We start from the raw sequence: 19,351 nt of genomic DNA, 5'->3' as shown, positions 1-19,351 counted from the left end.
CATCGATCACTTTCAAGTTTGCTACCAAATGTTTGTCTGATGATCGATGTAAATTTGTGATGGTTTCTGAAATCTACCTGATAGCTGGGTAGGTCACAGCAGTTATAATCTTGATATTATATAGAGAGATCAAAGCAGCGAATAGTGATTAAATACTAAATTCCAAATAAGAAATATAGAATGGCTACATCTCTAGCAAAAGGACAGAGTCAATCAAGCAAATTTCATTTTCTCCAACCAAAGTCCTAGTAGTATATAAAATTTTAAACCTATTTCAATATCTTTATTATTATTATTTTGGCAATAAGGCCTCCTCTTAAGTCTTATCTGTTTGATCTGCATGAGAAAAGCTTTAGAAGAAAAAACATGATAGGAAGAAAAGGAGACAATATGAGTGTAACAAACCTCAACAATCAATTGTGCACCACCATAAGGAGAGCATAATTAAACAAATTGATTGATCATGCATAGAACCTAGTTTCAAAGTAGAGATCTGAAGAACGACTCTAAAGCAGATAACTAAATTAAGGTGTCATCTCTGTACAATCTAGTGACTGCTTCCCAAAGTTTAGCATTCAGGGCAAAAGCCCCGTCCTCTAGGCCTTATTTGCTCGGAAGGAAACACCAGCTCAAGGAAAGTGCCATGGAAAGAAATCCCCTGGTGTCCTTTCCTTCATTTCCTTGGGCAAAAATGAAAGGAGGGAGGGAAGTGGCAGGGGAAAGTAAAGTTACAGCACTATCAGATTCAGACCATGCTATTCCTATAGTTATCTAAGACATCAACATTTGGGAATTAAGAAAGATAGTATTTCTGGAAAGATTGCATGAAGATATTGTTGTGAAAAAAGAGCACAGTTTATTGTCTTGCAATATTGACTAAAAACAGACTTTCGTTGACAAAGGAATACAACACTTCAATCAACCCAACGAAGCAAGATAATCAAGATGTTTCTCAATATCCACATCAGATCAAGATAAAAGGCTTTTAAAGTAAGATCATTAATATTGTGGCTCAACTTAAAAATAAGAAAAACAGAAGGAGAGGCCTAAAAGTATGCCCCAAAACTTCCTCATAATCGATAACTTACTTCCACGCCTATGCATGCTCCCCTCTCCATCCTTCCACGAAGATCATGAGTGCCAAGCTCCACATAAATAGTTTTACTTGTAGTGGGTTGTGATCTGTGCTTTAGTATGCAAACTGAGGAAGAAAACAATAATGAAATTCAAGTTCAACAGGCGTCAGGCATATTGATTGATCCAATATAGTTATTGATGAGAATGCCAGCTGATCCAGTAACAATCTGAAACCTCCAAATTCACAAAGCCTAAGAAATTTTACATTCTAATCAATTGCTACTAAAAATCAAATTGAGGGTTCCTCATTATTAGTATGATGATTATGTTAAGAAATGACTGAGAAATTATTAGGTGCAGACTAACTTCTATAGATCCCAATAGCAATATATAGATTCTCTGCAATTCTACATTAAATTATGTTTAAAAAATATGTTTAAGAATTTGGATAATGTAATCCGTGAAATTCAAACAACCACAACTAATTACGAGCTTGTCTATATGACATCTCAGTTTACCATGTCAAGCATTCAAAGGTTGATAGGAATAATTTCTTATTGGAAAAGAATTTCAATTCCGTATGTTACAGAAGAATTTCTAAGGATATATCTTAGGTTCCCAGTTCAATTGTGAATCCGAATAAAAAATGAGAATCAAATATGGATATATTTGGTACTATACTATATATTATTGTATTGTAAAATACTCTAGCTCATGAATTCCAGAGGATTCTCAAACACAGATTTGAACAATTTTGATGGGATCAAATTTCAAATTTGTTGGATGATATTCTTCTAATCTCTAATTCTTCTGATTTCGAAAAAAAATGGAATTTAACAAATTGTTAGAAATAGAATTATAATTTCATTAAACAGTGAAGACAAAAAAAAAGAAATAAAAAAAATGATAATGTAAAAAACAGAAACAGACATCATTCTCGAGTTTTTTCTTAAGGATTTTCATGAATCAGAAACAGCAGTTTTTAGGGATAAGGCATCAAAAGAAAAGGGATGCAAGAAGCGAGACCTACACTTGCGGTGGCCATGGGATTGGACTTCGTCCGTAGTCTCGTACAAGGGTGGAGAAAATATCAAAAAATACATATATATTGTTGATATTGAAAATTTTGATATATTAAAAATTGTTGTACACAGTATGATACTTAATCCTGTACCAAACTTTTCATATCAGTATAAGATTTATTATTTTTTAATATTTCAATATATATAAAATAAAATTTTAATATAAATTATTTATTTTTTAAATTCGGGTCTAAAAATTATATTTTTCTAATCTAGCACCACACTAATCCAAGATTTTAAAATTCAACACCATTATGATAAATTTTTTTAACGAAAAGAATCGCTGTAATTTAGAATCAAAGAAAAAATAAGTTTAAAAAATAATGTTTAAGATTATGTGTTTATAATAAATTTTAAATTTTATGATTTAATAATTTAGAATATATTAATTAATAGAAAAATAATTGTAACCTCATCTCCATTGTTTTTATTATTTAAATTATTTATTTTTATATTTTTCTTAATCTATAAAAAAAATTATCATTAATCATATTTATCTTTCCTATATAATTCATCTAGGTGATAACACTACAAAAATTAACGGAAATAACGGACCAATTATTTTTTAACCAAGGTTAACGACCGATTAACGGAAATCGACCGTCGCAAAAAAATCGGTCGCTGACGTATCTTAGCGACGGAATAAAATTCCGTCGCTAATATTTAGAGACGGAATTAAAATTCCGTCGCTAAATTTAGCTACGAAATTAGTTTCCGTCGCTAATTAATAGCGACGGAATTAAAATTCCGTCTCTAAATATTAGCGACGGATTTATTAATTCCGTCTCTAATTTAAAGGAAAAAAAATTAAAAAAAATCGTTTTTAGCGACTTTAATCCTAACTTTAATGATATATGGTAATTATTTTTTTAATTAATTAATTTTATTCTAACTTTAATGATATATGGTGCTGGTTCAACTTTAATCCCTATCATTAATCACTGTAGTGTTAATTTTTAAAAAATAACATCATAATTTAATTAATTTGGTTAAAAATAAAAATTAATATTTTATTAATTCTTTGATTTTTATTAGAAAGATCAATTGGTTTGATTAGTTCAAAATTTTTATTGGAATTGTTAAAGAAACACCTTTCTTTTCATTCATTATCAAAAAGGCACCATATTCCACCTCTATATATTTTATTTTTTAAAATTATCCTTATTTTTTAACAATGGTATAGCAACTATAAATTTATAATTGTTAGATAATTATAATAGCTATTGGATCATAGATACTATAATATAATATTGATTAATATTGATTAATATTAATTAAAAATAAATTATATATATTTTTAATAATTATGATTTATAACTGTTATAATATAATATTGATTAATATGTAGTAGAAATAAATTATTTATATTTTAATAGTTATGATTCATAACTACTATAATATGATATTGATTTATGTTGACCAATGTTAACTAGTATTGATCCGAGATGAAATATTTATATTATAAGAATTATGAATTGTTATACTACAATTATATTAGTGTTGATTAGAATCAAAGTATTGCTATAAGATAATATTTACTAGCTCATATTGTAGCAGTTATAACTTATAACTACTATAATATAATTTATTTGAGTTGATTAGAGTTAGTGTTCGTGTTCTAGTGAGCTTAAAAAATAAGAGTAATTTTGAAAAATAAAATATCTTGACATGGGATCTTTTATAATAAATGAAAATAAGATGTCCCTTTTTGCATAATTTTTATCTCATTCGAGCCTTCCTATTGAGTTGATAAAATTAAGTTAAAAAGTTTTAATTAAATGACAAAAACAAATGATAAGAACAAGGACAAATTGTAACTAGACTATAAATATCAGAACTAAAAGGTATTATAAATTTTAAAAATAATGATAGAAAATAATTAAGGAGTGTTTGGTCCTCTACTAACCTACCATAGAGGCTACCATCCTTATCTCATTTAAACATTTGGATGAGTTTGCATTGGAGACTACAATGAGGCTCTCATGATTTCCAACAAGAATTTTAGGCATTAAATTTGTGAGAGTTGATCCCCGCAAATAAAAAGGATTCTTATGATTGTACTTGGCCTTAGGTACTCCACTTGTGGGCATTCTAATTATGGATTATACACTTAATCAATCCACTTTAAAAAATAATAGTGCAATGTAACTAGGGATAAATTCTGATGGAAGATTCGATATCCGATCTAAATGGAGGATATGGAGGAATTTTTTTTGACCCGATTAAATAATTAGGTAATCAACTACAAAAATTTATGAATTTGGATATGAAAGAGAGTCTGATAAAATCCTATTCATATCCGATCCTTTGATGGATACCAAGATAAAGATAAAAGATGAATGCTTGAGGATGAAAATGCGAAAAAATGCAATGTAACTGATTGATTGATATTAATAAGATAATTTCTAATAAAAAACACAATGAAATTCACTTATGTAATATTTTCAAAAAGAACACGATTTCATTCGACAAGCTTTCTTTTTCTTCACTTGCTATAAATTAAAATATGAATATATATATATATATATATATATATATATATATATATATATATATATATATATATATATAGAAAATTGATCAGCCGCGCACCTTCCCTACGCGATCCCGTCCGCACCTTCTCCTACCCACGCCCACTGCCGCCGCGATTTCATCGCCGTCCGGCCATCTCCGGCCGCCGGACCGGACCCAATCGACGCGCCACTGGCCGGCGCGTCGACCGGCGTCGGTCCGGCGGCCGGAGATGGCCGGACGGCGGCGAATTTGGCCGGAAACCGAGACCACAGTGACTGGCGCCGTTTCCGGCCAAATCGCGGCCGAAATCCGGCCAAATTCCGGCCGGAGACCGGCCGGGGAAGGACCGCCCGGCGCCGGCGGTCCTTCCCCGGCCGGTCTCCGGCCGGAATTTGGCCGGATTCCGGCCGCGATTTGGCCGGAAACGGCGCCAGTCACTGTGGTCTCGGTTTCCGGCCAAATTCGCCGCCGTCCGGCCATCTCCGGCCGCCGGACCGACGCCGGTCGACGCGCCGACGAGTGGCGCGTCGATCGGGCCTGGTCCGACGGCCGGAGATGGCCGGACGGCGATGAAATCGCAGCGGCAGTGGCTGTGGGTGGCAGAGCTGCGGATTCCGGCCGAATTCGCGGCCGTCCGGTCACCGGAGGCCGCCGGACCGACGCCGGTCGATGCGCCGGCGAGTGGTGCGTCGATCGGGCCCGGTCCGGTCGCCGGAGGTGGCCGGACGGCGGAACGGCAGCGGCGGCAGTGGGCGTGGGTCGGGTGTCGCGCAAGGTTCGCGGACGGGGATTCGCGCAGTAGATCACTTCTCTCTCTCTCTCTCTATATATATATATATACAGGAATGATATCCTGCGCGATGAGTTAACGCGACTCCGTGCGCGACAGCCGACGTGGCGAGGAGTTTCACTGTTCATCCTCCACCGTGGCCGAAACGAAATCCCGAAATAAAATTCCGCCTCTCCCAAAATCGCGCGGCCGATTCTCAATTCGAGCTTCCGCTGTGGTTGAAAAGGAAGTAGAGAAGGATGTGACTGCAGCGGAGGTGAAGAACGAGAAGGGTGGTCCGGTTGTGGAGAAGGCCTCGTCCTTCAGGGAGGAGAGCAACTTCTTGTCGGATCTCAAGGAATCCGAGAGGAAGGCGCTGGTGGAGCTCAGAGCCGTCGTCGAGGAGGCCATCCTCAAGAACAAGCTATTTAGAGACGAGTCAGAGCCATCGAAGGGGAAGGAGAAGATCCATGGAGAAGAGGAAAAACTGAAACTTGACAAATCTTCTGAGGTGAAGCACACCGACGAAGAAAAACCCGACCTTTCTACCAAAAATCCTAAATCCTATTCGCTCCTCTCGCATCGCTGCGTTCGGCCCGCCCCCTTGCTCGCCCGTCGCTCCTCTCGTTTCGAGTTCCCTACTCGAGTTTGGTTCCGTTTCAGGTTTCGACCCTCGGTGCGAATAGAGGAGGAGAAACGCATCGGAATCGAAGATCTCGCTCCTAGGTATTAGATCACGTTCTCTTTGGCCTCTACCCACTGTCACAGAATTTGATGTGATTCCTCTGTTTGATCTTTTTCTGGCTATTTAACTTGAAGATCTGACGTTTTCTGATATTGGGTTCCTGGTTTGCCTTCTTGCACTGCTGTAGGTCTGGTGTTTTGCTTCCGATGAATATTCATAAATCAATTGTTTTTATTGACAATGTGTTCTTTTGTAGGTTTTTTCTGCAAGATGTACGTTTCTGATTTGTTATATTATTGTAGATGGTGGAATTTGTGGTGTTGGTTCAATAATTTTATTTATTTATTTATAGTTACGCCCATGAAGATGTTCCTTGGATTTTTGAAAGTCATCATCTTGGATTTATTTATTGTATAGGATTTGTGGTGTTATATTATTGTATAGGATCCCAAGATGATGACTTTGATGAGTTGTTGAATAATGATTAAGATTTTTGAATTTTTTACTAAAATGAGATTTATACTGATTTGTTTTTACCAATGTTAATCTCACATTAGGCATTTTGGGATACACTACATTTTGATTTGTTTGTTCAACTTGCAGTGTGGTTCTTCATGGTCAGTGGCACCAATCAAAGCTGGTTTCGTGGCTCGAGTTGGCCATCGTAAAGCTGTCACATGATCAGAATATTCTCCAAGTCAACAATGCTACTCTTCAGCCATTTCAAAAGAGGCTCTTCTTTTGTTGTTCAGTTGTCTGAACCCTTCCCCTGAGCTTGTCTTTCATGTACACTTTGATTGCAACACTATTTAAAACAATTTTTTGTCATGAGAATCTTTTGTAGGAATCTTGTTTCGACTTAAAATTATGTTTCTGCCTTCTTTGAGGAGGTGTTTGTTGTCATTGTTTGCTGCAGCTTGTGCCCTCGAATTCAGGCGATATTGAGAGCATGATAGACTAGAAACACTAAGACCCCTCAAATCCTTCAATTTAGTTTTTAAAAGACCAGACAAACTGGACATATAAAAAACCTTAAGTAATCAAATGCGCTATTCATTTACATACAGTATCATTGGCCTGCAGTATCATTGGCCTGCAACACTGTTTTTTTAGTTCTAGAGATTGTTAACATCATTACACTCTATCGTATTGGCTGATGAAAATTCCTGCTAGATGATGAGTTCACAAGGAATCAACCTAAACTTCCATCACTGATTATTTTGGAATTTTATTGTAGAATGAGGGTTACACAAGTAAATTTTTTATTGGACATCTAAAATTACTTGTTCTCAAACATCAATCAACTCAATAAGAATGTTGAATCATTAAGTCAACACAACTAATCCACATGAGAACAATGCCCACACATTATTCTTGAAAAAGCCAGAATCATACAATCCCACAATTAAGTATGACTTACTGAGAAAAGAGGGTCATTCTTCATGTTCCCTCAATGAAAGATATTCACCAGAACCACCATTTGATTCCCCTGAAAGATAAAACGCATGATGGTATAATTTTATTTTCAATTCTACATAGATGATACTTGGTGTTCAAAAACACCAATGAGTTCCTTGGACTCCCTCACTCATGTAGATATAAAATTTTGAATTTTTTATTATAAAATAAGTCATCAGCCGGTTTTGTCCAAAACCGGCTGATGGACTTAAAGACCTCTAATGCACATGATCCGAACACCTTTTTTGCTCCTCTTGCACTCTATAATGTGTATATCAACTCAGAATACATTGCGATACATCGTGTTGGAAGCAGGAATTTTTTTCGCTCGTGCTCGGCATGTGGATTGGGGTGAAAATTTTATTTTTAATTCTACATAGATGATACTTGGTGTTCAAAGACACCAATGAGTTCCTTGGACTCCCTCATTCATGTAGATATAAAATTTTGAATTTTTTATTATAAAAAAAGCCATCAGCCGGTTTTGTCCAAAAGTGGCTGATGGACTTAAAGACCTCTAATGCACATGATCCGAACACCTTTTTTGCTCCTCTTGCACTCTATAATGTGTATATCAACTCAGAATACATTGCGATACATCGTGTTGGAAGCAGGAATTTTTTTCGCTCGTGCTCGGCATGTGGATTGGGGTGAAAATTTTATTTTTAATTCTACATAGATGATACTTGGTGTTCAAAGACACCAATGAGTTCCTTGGACTCCCTCATTCATGTAGATATAAAATTTTGAATTTTTTATTATAAAAAAAGCCATCAGCCGGTTTTGTCCAAAAGTGGCTGATGGACTTAAAGACCTCTAATGCACATGATCCGAACACCTTTTTTGCTCCTCTTGCACTCTATAATGTGTATATCAACTCAGAATACATTGCGATACATCGTGTTGGAAGCAGGAATTTTTTTCGCTCGTGCTCGGCATGTGGATTGGGGTGAAAATTTTATTTTTAATCAGAATGATTTTTTTATATTCTTCTTGGGGTAGTTACAGTTGAGTGTGTACCTCTTATTGGTAGATTCTTCTTTTTAATTTTGTTGGTTTGGCAGTATTTAATGGATACGTGAGTTTGTGTAAATCTTTTGTTCACAAGTGAATGGTTCAATTATTTTTATAAATATTAAAGATGTGCCTACATGTCGATGCAACAGTAGATTGGAGGTCAAGATTGTTGTCCCACATCAACCACAGATTGGAGGTCGAGAGCGCATGGACAGAGTAGGGAGAAAGGAGAGAAGCATCAAATAGAGGGAGTTGGAGATGCAACGAAACTCCATTTTGAAATGCTTCATCAACTAGCAAAAGAAAGCATCTGGTTTCTCACACCTTCGTTGTATCTACATAACCTGCCGGTGATTGCATGCGGTGAAAACTGAACATGACGTAACAATGTAACAACTCTATCCTTGATTAAAGAATCTTGTTAGTGCTATAGATATAGCAACAGACCAAAACGTCTCAAATTCACGAGTTACGCTTGTTGAGGTGTGATTTCTTGAGGGAAATGAATTGTCGTCTAAATAATCTGGAAAACACAAACCTCATTTTTTTTATCGTTATATAACAGATGATGATGGATAAGTGATTAGGTTCCATTATGGTAACAAATGTCAGTTGTCGTTGAGCCAAAAAAGGATATGTCAAGGGTGTGCCATAGACAAATTTGTAATATATGTGCCTACAGTGGATGATCATAGCTCAAAAATAAATAAATCAAGCATCAGTAGAATTTAAGTTTGTCACTTGACATTGATAAAAAATCATGGTAGCATAAAAATTTTGATCTAACATCTCAGAATTCAAATTGAAAAAATCTAATACAAACTAATTTTGCTTCTTTTAAGGGAAAAACACTTATGGAGAACATTTATTGCACTCCTCTCAGTCGAGGGTGAAGAAAGAACAGAACTCAACGGCTCCACAGGACCCTCCTTTAAGCTATTAGGAAGTGTCTCAGTCTTGGATGCAGAAACAAACCTACCAAAGGATGGCATATATAGGGCCCTTAAAGTTGTACCCATTCCATTTATAGCCATAATTTCCTTTTGAATTCCTTCAAATATTCTCTCAGCTGCTCTTAGATGTACTAGAAGATCAGATCTGATAATTCTCTCAAGAAAAATTGTTGAGAAGTTAAATCTAGACACAACAGTCACTTCATATGATGAAGTTGCCATTGAAGACCTGCAAGCCAATGAATTGAATGATAATTCTTTCAACGAGTTTGAGAAAGTTACAATGGGATCAACTATCAAAATGACAGGCCAAATTAATACATCTTAGTAGACAAGAGGAGGAAACATGCTACCATGCAAAAAAAATACTTCTACTTGCATTGAAAAATATGTGAGGCAATTGCCATAGGTCAGGAAACACCAAAGAAATATTTGTAAATTCATGAATAACTCACATTTCCTGAATAAAATGGATAATATACAAGAAAGGGATCATTCAAGATTATTGCACATGGAGTCACATTAAACAGACCGTTTGGTTGTTTCATCAATCGAAAGACTACTCTTTGGCAAACCATTGTATGTTGGAACTTCCTGTACTAATCTATCTATTTCTCTTTGATTTCAAACTGTGAAACAAACTTAGTCATCACTCATCACTTGTAAGTTGCAAGCAATTATATTGTAGTCTTAGCTTATGTTATTACATCATGGGGGCACTGTCCAATTTAAACTCAAAATATAGAGAAAGAACCATCTTTAAAATTGTTATAAAAAATCTCATTTATTTAAATGTTTTTTCCTTAAAAAAAACTTGTCTTCCCTCTATTCTCTTGTTTTCTTTGCTACAGAATGATAATGTCAGTGGTACCAGGACGTGCTGACAATTTGGCCAAATAGAACACACGATGATTAGAACTTGTAGCAGAGCTAACTCTAGTTTCTAACACAACATAAGAAAATAATTAAAATTCATGAACTTCATCTTGGTTAGCTTCATAACAACATCAAAGGTATGAACTTAATGAAAATGTTGCAAGACAGCCACAAGAATAATTGATAATGAAGAGATACAGATACTGCATAAGCTCAATAGAGTTTGCATATGAGGAATTGAAGAAATGTAAATAACACATACCTCAGTCTTCGAATCAATACCATATATACAGAATATGTTCTTTAATGGCGGCCTTTCGCAAGGTGTAAGAGGATTCAACACTGGATCACCCAAATAGAAATTAAAAAAACATAACACTCAAATGTTAGTAGAACTATGAATGAAATTGGTGCTATTAACTAGTAATACCCATGAACACTGGATCTTCCCTTTGTCAAGTGCATGGCCATGTTGACTCTTTCCTTCAAGCAAGGGAAGGAACTGATAAACAAAACTAACAGGCAAGAAAATCACAAAAAGGACTCCTTATGCCTAGGAAGGAATCATTCCGATCGTTGAAAAAATCTACTTGCTATAGGAGAGAGTGAATCGTATCACAGAGAGAGGAGGTTTGGATTGACCTTGACCCCGGTGAAAGCAAGCACTTTGGGATTTGATTTTCGAAACCCTAAACCCAGATGAAAGCAGCCAACATAGGAGCGCGCGGCGATGAGCAGTGGCGCAAACCCATCTTTTTAAGGAGAAAAGAGTCGAGTCCGACCTTACACTTTTCCCGAATGAAGTGCATTAAAGATAGGGCCACTGAAATATGTGCGCTCATGAAAGACTGATGAGAGCATAGTTGGATGGCTGCCAGATTCTCACTCATCATTTCCATAGGCATCTGCACCTTGACTCCAATCTAAGTTAGGAGATTCTTGAGCCACATTAGTCGAGAAGGGGCGCAGCGGCGAGCAAGATCACGAGGCGAGCAGGGGTGCGGTGGCGAGCAGGGTCGCAGCGGCGAGCAGGGGCGCGGCGGCGAGCAGGGGCGCTGCGGCGGGCCGGATCACGAGGCGAGCAGGGGCGGTGGCGAGGGAGAAGAGAGCAGAGGCATGGCGAGGGGGAGAGAGAGAGGGATATATATATATATATATATATATATATATATATACAGAATGTTTCTGCTGGGCGACATTCTGTGGGCTACTCGTGGGCGACGGCTGAGCTGGAAGCCACGTGGAAATCCTCGCGTGCGCGTGGCGTGGGAAAAAAAGCGCGTCGGCCTCTCTCCTCGCGACATTTTCTCCGCAAACCCTAAGCCATCTCCTCGCGCGATCCGCCGACGCGAACCGACCTCTTCTCCGCCGGCGCGCCGCCCTCTCTCTGCCTCCCCTCCTCTTCTCGCGCGAACCCTTTCTGCCTCCCCTCCTCTCCTCGCGCGACCTCTTCTCCGCCGACGCGAGCCCTCTCTGCCTCCCCTCCTCTCCTCGCGCGATCCTCCTCTCCTCCGCGCGATCCCTCGCGCGCCCTCTTCTCCGCCGCCGCGAGCCCTCTCTCTGCCTCCCCTCCTCCCTCCCTCCTCTCCTCGCGCGAGCTCTTCTCCGCCGCACACAGGAAGCCCTAACCTCCGATGCGTCCTCCCCTCCTCTCCTCGCGCGAGCTCTTCTCCGCCGCACACAGGAAGCCCTAACCTCCGCGTCCTCCCCTCGCTCTCAGCCCGCTCTCAGGCCGCTCTCAGCCCGCTCCCAACCCTGCTCCGGATCTCTCGTGGACAAAAAAGCAGAGGTCTCTTCTCCCCTCACGCGCCTGCACTGCTTGCTGCTCACCGCCGCCAACCTCTGCTCGCCGCCAACCTCTGCTCGTCGCCACTACTAGGGTATAATTTAGGGTTTAAATTCCATTTATTTTGGATTTATTTCACTGCAATTTTTTTTAAACTGGTATGGTTTAGAATGAAGTCCAGTAAATAACTTCAATTTCCATAGATGATGTTGTTGAATTGTTACTAATAATTGTAGTATGGATTTGTTGCTGCATTTATTTCACTGCATTTTTGTTAAACTGGTATGGTTTAGAATGAAGTATAGTTAATAACTTCAATTTCCACAAATGATGATGCTGAATTGTTACTAATAAATGTAGTATTGATTTGTTTATTTTTCTGTGTCATGCAAAGTCATGTTTATTTTTCTTGATGTTTTCTTGGAGCAAATTCCTTAACAATTGAGGTAATGCTTTCTCATTTCATGTGATATTTGATGATCTTGGATTATTGCTATGAAGTAAATTATAAGAACTGGGAAATTTTTCTATGAAGAACACAAAAGGATCGGGATGTTTTTGATTAAATTTATATTTATAACTAACTGATTATGAATGTTAATTTTTAATTGTTTTTGCTATTGTTTGTTTTCAGTTTTTAGTAATTTTATTCTGATTTGTCTTTTTTTTTTTGCAGGAAACTTGCAAATGGTATGTTATTTGTTTTTAAGTTCTAAAATTTTAGAATGCTCAAGATTATGAATGTTAATTTTTATGTAGGGAAAAGTATATGTGGTTTATGTTGGACGCGAACCAGGTATATATGACAATTGGATAGAAGCATCTAATCAAGTGACTGGTTTTAAAGGTGCTATACATCAAGCTTTTAAAAATAGAGAAGAGGCTGAAAAGGCTTATTATAAACATTTGAGTAAACCATCTACACCCACTCCTTCAACATCAAGAGGAAAAGAAATTTCAAGGGCAACTTCTAGTTCAAATTCAAATTCAAGGAGAAGTCTTTCGAAGGCTGAACAAATAGCTAAGTTGAAAGATGCGGTAGAAGACATAATGCAACAAATAGAATCTCTACAAATGAGTAGTGATGATTAGATATGTTATTTCAAGTTGTTAGGGAGTGTTATCTTGTAACATTGAATGTTTATATCTAAATTGTTGTAAGAGTGGTTTATCTAAGTTATTTGTAAAGGTTGTGTTGAACTTGAAATTATTTGTGGTCTGCTAAGAACAATGTCAACTTTCAGAGTACTTAACTGAGATTGTCTTATTCAACTTTTGTGTGTGACTTATGGATTCTTACCCTATGTACTTTTGGTTAAATTGTACACAATCTGATTTGCTTCCCTTTTATAATGTTAGTACCTTTCTTCTCTATGCAATGTTTGCCAACTGTTCAAAAACACCGCAATGCTAGAGAATGGCATGTCTTTGTACTTTTAGGTTTTTTTTAGGATGCTTTGTCTATTCAGAATATTTTACAAGTGTTTGACTGGTACATTTGCATATTCAGTGGTGACACAATTGCTAAAGCAGTTCTTGCTGGCATCCCTGGTCTGGAAATTTGTAACTCATGTTTCACTAGCAATTTTGGAGAATGGGCATTGGGATTTTGTGGAGATATTGGTGGAGCAAACAATACAGCATGCCAACAAGAACATCGTCTTTCATTCATCATGCACTTCCTTTTCATCTAACAAGACAAAACCTTCCATGTGAATCAACCATGATTAGTTTACAAAATGAAAAAAGAAGAGGCAAGCAAAATAGAATTGTATGTGGGTCTCTTCTTTGGTAGGTATTCACATTTCATTGCAATTGTATTTACATTGTCCCAAAAATATGGACAGGATATCAATTTGTGCAAGTAGCCTTCTCAAGAATCTGATGCACCACCTTTCCCTTCTCCTGCATCAAGAGAGCATCATACAGACTGACCGAATCCTTCGCGAACTGCGTTAGTGATTCAAAAATGCTAGCCAATCCAATTTTGAATCCATTGATAGTGATTTCATGGGTCTTGCGCAGGCAATCTTGATGTTTCACTTTGTTGGATTCCAATTTTTTCCTTAACATGTCTTGCAGCTCTTTCTTTCTGGATAAATACTCTACTTGCTGCTGCATACCGGATAAATACTCATGAGCCTCAAACATTATATTCCACATCCGGGATAATCTGCAGAAAAAAAGCAAACAATGAAGATAATGCTGTGATTACCAATTTAAGAATGATACTGAATTCTTCTTACCCTTGTAGAAGCTCTATGATTTGTGGTTGCAGTTCCTCATCTCTTAATTTCTCTAATCTCTGTGATATTGATTGAGAAGCTTGTAGTGCCACACATATCTCCGCGTGTAGATCTATTGCAATAGCTCTATTTTTCTCCACCGAGCTTGATTTCGATCCTTATGCTAAACAATCAAAGATGATGCAGATACACAATCAGTAAAGTTTTCAAATAGTATCAGTCCTGACTGAAATCATCAAGCTAGTTGTTGCAAGCCAACACTCAATAGTTCAGTCAATTTAACCAAACCTTCAATTGACTAAAACCCTATTCATCAAGCATAATGATATTTCATTATCCTTATGATTACGGACCTCGTGGTAGCTATTAAGCCACACCAAGCATAATATAGAAATTCTCTGCTTAAATGTAAGAGTATAAAAACAAGAAATCATCCTCCTTTGTAGTCATGCAATAATGATATTTTGCAGCACCATCACAGCCAAGCATAAACACCTCCCTTGGGACGGCTAAAAGAATCTTACCTTGGTTATGGTCCACCTCGTGGTAGCTATTAAGCCACACCAAGCATAATATAGATACTTCCTCTGCTTAAATGTAAGAGTATAAAAACAAGAAAATGCAGCTGACAAGGAAATGCCTTCCTTAGCAGGACAACGACAAAATCATACCTGAGAGCATACTATTTGAAAAGAAGATGCTACAATCTCTAAATTGTGAAACTTAGACAAATCATGCAGCCAAACTCTACTGAAAACATAATCGGCTAGCCAAAAACAAATGAGGGATAAACCAATATCATCTGGTGAAGGTGACTCACTTATAAACCATCAAAACTTCTATCCATAGAGGTTCATTACCTTCATCTTGGAACAGTTAGATGATTCAATTCTCAGAGCTTGTACCAGCTCTTCTTTCTCCACAGCTAACTGCAATTGTCCAATGTGTCTTAGTAATAAGAAACAAGAAGATTTTTAAAAACTACATGAATAAGGGTCTTAACCATGTGCAGTTATTTCTATTAGCAAAAATGTAAACTCGAGCAATGAAAATGAAGTCCGACCTCAGATATTAATGCCCTGATGTTCTCAACCATTCGAAGCTGATCTTGTGGAAGATCAGCAGCTGCATCTGGAAGGTCAATTGCTGTATCATCACGATGAGAAGATGAAAAAGAAACTGCAATTGTCCAAATCTTGGAAATCCAATTAGTCAAGGAAAATATTAAGAAAGATTGTCCTCTTCAAGCTAACTAAAATGTATCCAACTTTGATACTTTTCACAGAGCAACAAGATTCATTACAAACAAAAGAGAACTAGAAAATGCAACACGATTGAGTTTTACAAACACAGGTTTAATGCATCAACCATTCAACAAACCAAAATACTAATCAAACTAATAATGTTAAACAACCAAGTCGAGTATCCGATGTAATACTGGCACAGAAAATATAAACCATCAGTCATGATCAGTCCTCCATACAAGTTCGCGCTTGGAAAGAAAACCTGTGAAAAACATCAAGGATGCTTGTTTGTTGAAAGAAAATATGTAAAATTGCTCACAGAAAATTCCATAGTTTGCATAAAAAAAACTTCTTCATACCTTCAATATGTTCCATAGTTGCTCACAGAATTTGAACTTCCTCATACCTTCGAATCTGTAAAATTACAGAAAAATCAAGATACTCAAATACAGACAGCCATAGATGCCAAGAAAAATCAAGATAACTTCATCATACCTTTCAACATTGAATCCTAAAGCATATTATTAGAACCTACAACAATAAAGACATTATTAACTTTAATTTCTCAATCAATAAACCACTATAATTTTTAAAAATGAGACCAAAACAGTACCAGCTATAGATCCCAAGGGTTCATATGTGTCATCATCATTGATATTATGATCATCTATACTTGATCTGGAAATGGAAAACACATCATCATATTTACAAATAAAATTATATAAATACAAAAGTATTCGACACATACCCTTGCTGTAAAAGTGGACAGTTGCGCTTGTCATGTGAAACACCACGATGCCCACATCCATGACAAAGCCGGGACTTTGCAACTGCCTTTTCCTTTGATGATTTTAATCTCTTCCCACATCCTTTTGTTCTTACTAAAGAAGGATCACTAACAACAGGAGTCCCATCCGTGGATTTATTCCTTTGACTTCCATGGTCACATTTTTTACCATTATTCATCTCTTGAATTTTTTTGTAGATACAATCGAATTGTTCATCTAAGAAATTTGTTCCCTCATCAGTCAAAGATGCATCATCAACTAACACCGATGCTTTATATGACAACTTTGAATGTCTTGACATCAATAATTTTTCTGGATCATCGATGAAATTATGCTCTCCCAAATCATATATTGCTCCAACTTTTGCATGTTGTGTCCAGCGTTTGAGTATATACTTATCAGGCAAATGAAATACTTGATTTACACGAAAAAATGCTAACATATGCCTGCAAGGAATGCCATCAAACTCAAATTTTTTACAACTACATGATATGTAGTCTCTATGATTGTCATGCGTGAGGACCCTTGGTTTAGAGGAAGAACAACTTTGAAATCTCATCACATGGTAAACTACAAGATCAGCTTCTATAGATATCTGTTTCACACAATAAACATGACTTTCACTCATTTCAATTTGAAACTCCTTCCATTTATTTTTCGTATACAACTTCACCATTTGAGTTTCCATTGGAGATATTGTCTTAGTTTTAGGATGCTCATTCATATCAATATGGTCTGCAATTAACTCATTGTGTCTTTGATGTCTCAATGCCCTATTGAAACGGGTGATAAAATCCATCAATGAGTTTTTTTTTGAGATATATTTCTTGAAAAATGCATGTGAGCTTTCAGATCTTTGACTGCTTGACATTCCAGCACAAAAAATATGGTTAAAATAGGCTGGCACCCACATTTGTCGCAATTCATACATCAAACACAACCAATCATTTTTCTCCAAGTTAGCACACTTGATAACCTCTTCCCATGATTTCTCAAATTCATCCGGAGTTGTAGAATTTTTAATGACATTCCTTATGATTTGATAGTTGTCACGATAAATCAAAGGATTTATTTTCTCTGAGAATTTGGTCAAGATGTGCCATAAACAATATCTATGGAATGTCTGAGGAAAAACTTGTGCAATTGCCTTTGTCATAGCAGGATCTTGATCTGTGATGATAACTTTAGGTGCACCTGTAGGCATGGCTTCAATAAACTTGTTAAACAACCAAACAAAAGATTCAGCTTTCTCATCACTTAAAAAACCACAGCCAAAAATAATAGTTTGATGATGATGATTGACTCCAACAAATGGTGCAAAAATCAATCCATATTTGTTGGTATTATATGTTGTATCAAATACAACAACATCACCAAACACACTATATGCCCTCCTTGATATATGATCTGCCCAAATACACCTACTGAATCTGTTATCTGAATCAACCTCATATTCATAGTAAAAACCAGAATTTTTTTCTTTTTCAGACGCAAATAACTCAATTAATGTTTCAGCATCAATACCCTTTTCTTCATCCCTTAGGTCTCTCTCATAATTTCTAATATCTGTTTCTGTGCAACCTACTAGCTCAGGTCCTCCATACTCAATTTCCAACAGTCGCATTTGTTGACAAGTAGGTATATTAGCCTCTGAAAATTGTTGAGTCAATGCTTTTTTTGCTGTGGAAACAGAACGATGTGAGCGTAGTAAATGCACCTTTGAGGGGGTAGAGAGTGGATGATTATGAGTTTCCACAAAATTTGTGACAATCCAATTAGGTCCAGATTGATTCTTTACAATTGAAATCTTTGACTTACAGCCGGTTCTAACTTCCCCACGTACTCTTTCCCTTTTCTGTTGATCACCTTGTGTCTGTTTTTTGCGTTGATCATCAGTATGTCCTTCTTTGAAACATACAAATGTTTTCCAATTAACCTCATTTGTTATCTTATTTTTCCTGCTATGACTCATCCTTGCACTAAATCCGGATTCTCGTGCATATTGATTATAGCACGCAAATGCCTCCTCTATTGATACGAATTCCATCCCAATTTTTGGTTTTCGATCATCTGTCACTTGGGGAGTATATGACTGATCATCATTGCCAATTTCTTCCATTATTGGGGAATGTCAATTTAACAAGATGTGAAAAATCTGTATTAAAAAAATCTGTATTAAACTAACCATAACAACCTATATTAGCAAAATAAATCCAATCCTAAACTGGAAAATGAAGTTATTAACAAAATAAACAATACTGGTTTTGTAAGTTTCTAAAGCACACACTACACTGTAATGCAACAAAAATAATTAGCAGAATCACAACAATAAAGGGGTGCAATATTTCCTAAAATCTTCACAGACATTCCAACACAAAATCTTCACTAAGTCATTCTAATTACACTTTTCAAGCATAGCCCATAACGTTGGTAAGTATTTGCACAATGATAGTTTTCATGCTTTAAATATGTTAAATTATCACTATAATCCCAAAAGAAAACCATGCAACAAACTACAACCACCTAGATATTTCAGGAAAAAAATGATATTACACATGAACTAAAACAAACAACTGAAGAAATATAGTATTAAATTTTTAATGGAAAACTTGATAAAATTCTCCAAGGTCAAAACAATAAAGAGGAACTACTTAACAAACATCACAAATTGACCAAAAATTCGGTGTTTAATGAATAAATAATCTCCATCAATAAGTCAGGAAAAAAAAAAGGCAAGCCATATTCTGAACAACCAATTCTATAGAAGCATTGTTACTCCAAAAAGGAAGACTTTACTTCTGAAGGGGAATTATAACCTAATAGGAACGAACACTCATGCCCAAGGTCATTCAATCC

General features: G+C 36.5%; 1 protein-coding gene across 1 annotated transcript; it reads right to left on the bottom strand.

Annotated features, from left to right (window-relative positions):
• Positions 1-15,742: 15,742 nt before the first annotated feature.
• On the bottom strand, positions 15,743-19,014 carry LOC141832477 (protein FAR1-RELATED SEQUENCE 5-like). The gene is made up of 6 exons (XM_074719983.1): positions 16,456-19,014; positions 16,321-16,385; positions 16,203-16,218; positions 16,067-16,121; positions 15,878-15,969; positions 15,743-15,779 (listed from the first exon to the last, which is right to left on the bottom strand). Exons 1-6 carry the CDS (start codon positions 18,612-18,614, stop codon positions 15,743-15,745), a joined length of 2,424 nt encoding a protein of 807 aa, XP_074576084.1. The 5' UTR covers positions 18,615-19,014.
• Between the last annotated feature and the right edge of the window lie 337 nt (positions 19,015-19,351).

This window comes from Curcuma longa, chromosome 7, assembly GCF_044706935.1.
Source record: "Curcuma longa cultivar G26 ecotype Majalengka, Jawa Barat chromosome 7, ITB_CL_G26_1.1, whole genome shotgun sequence".
NCBI classification, from domain to species: Eukaryota; Viridiplantae; Streptophyta; class Magnoliopsida; order Zingiberales; family Zingiberaceae; genus Curcuma; species Curcuma longa.
This window is presented reverse-complemented; position numbering and strand designations above follow the sequence as displayed.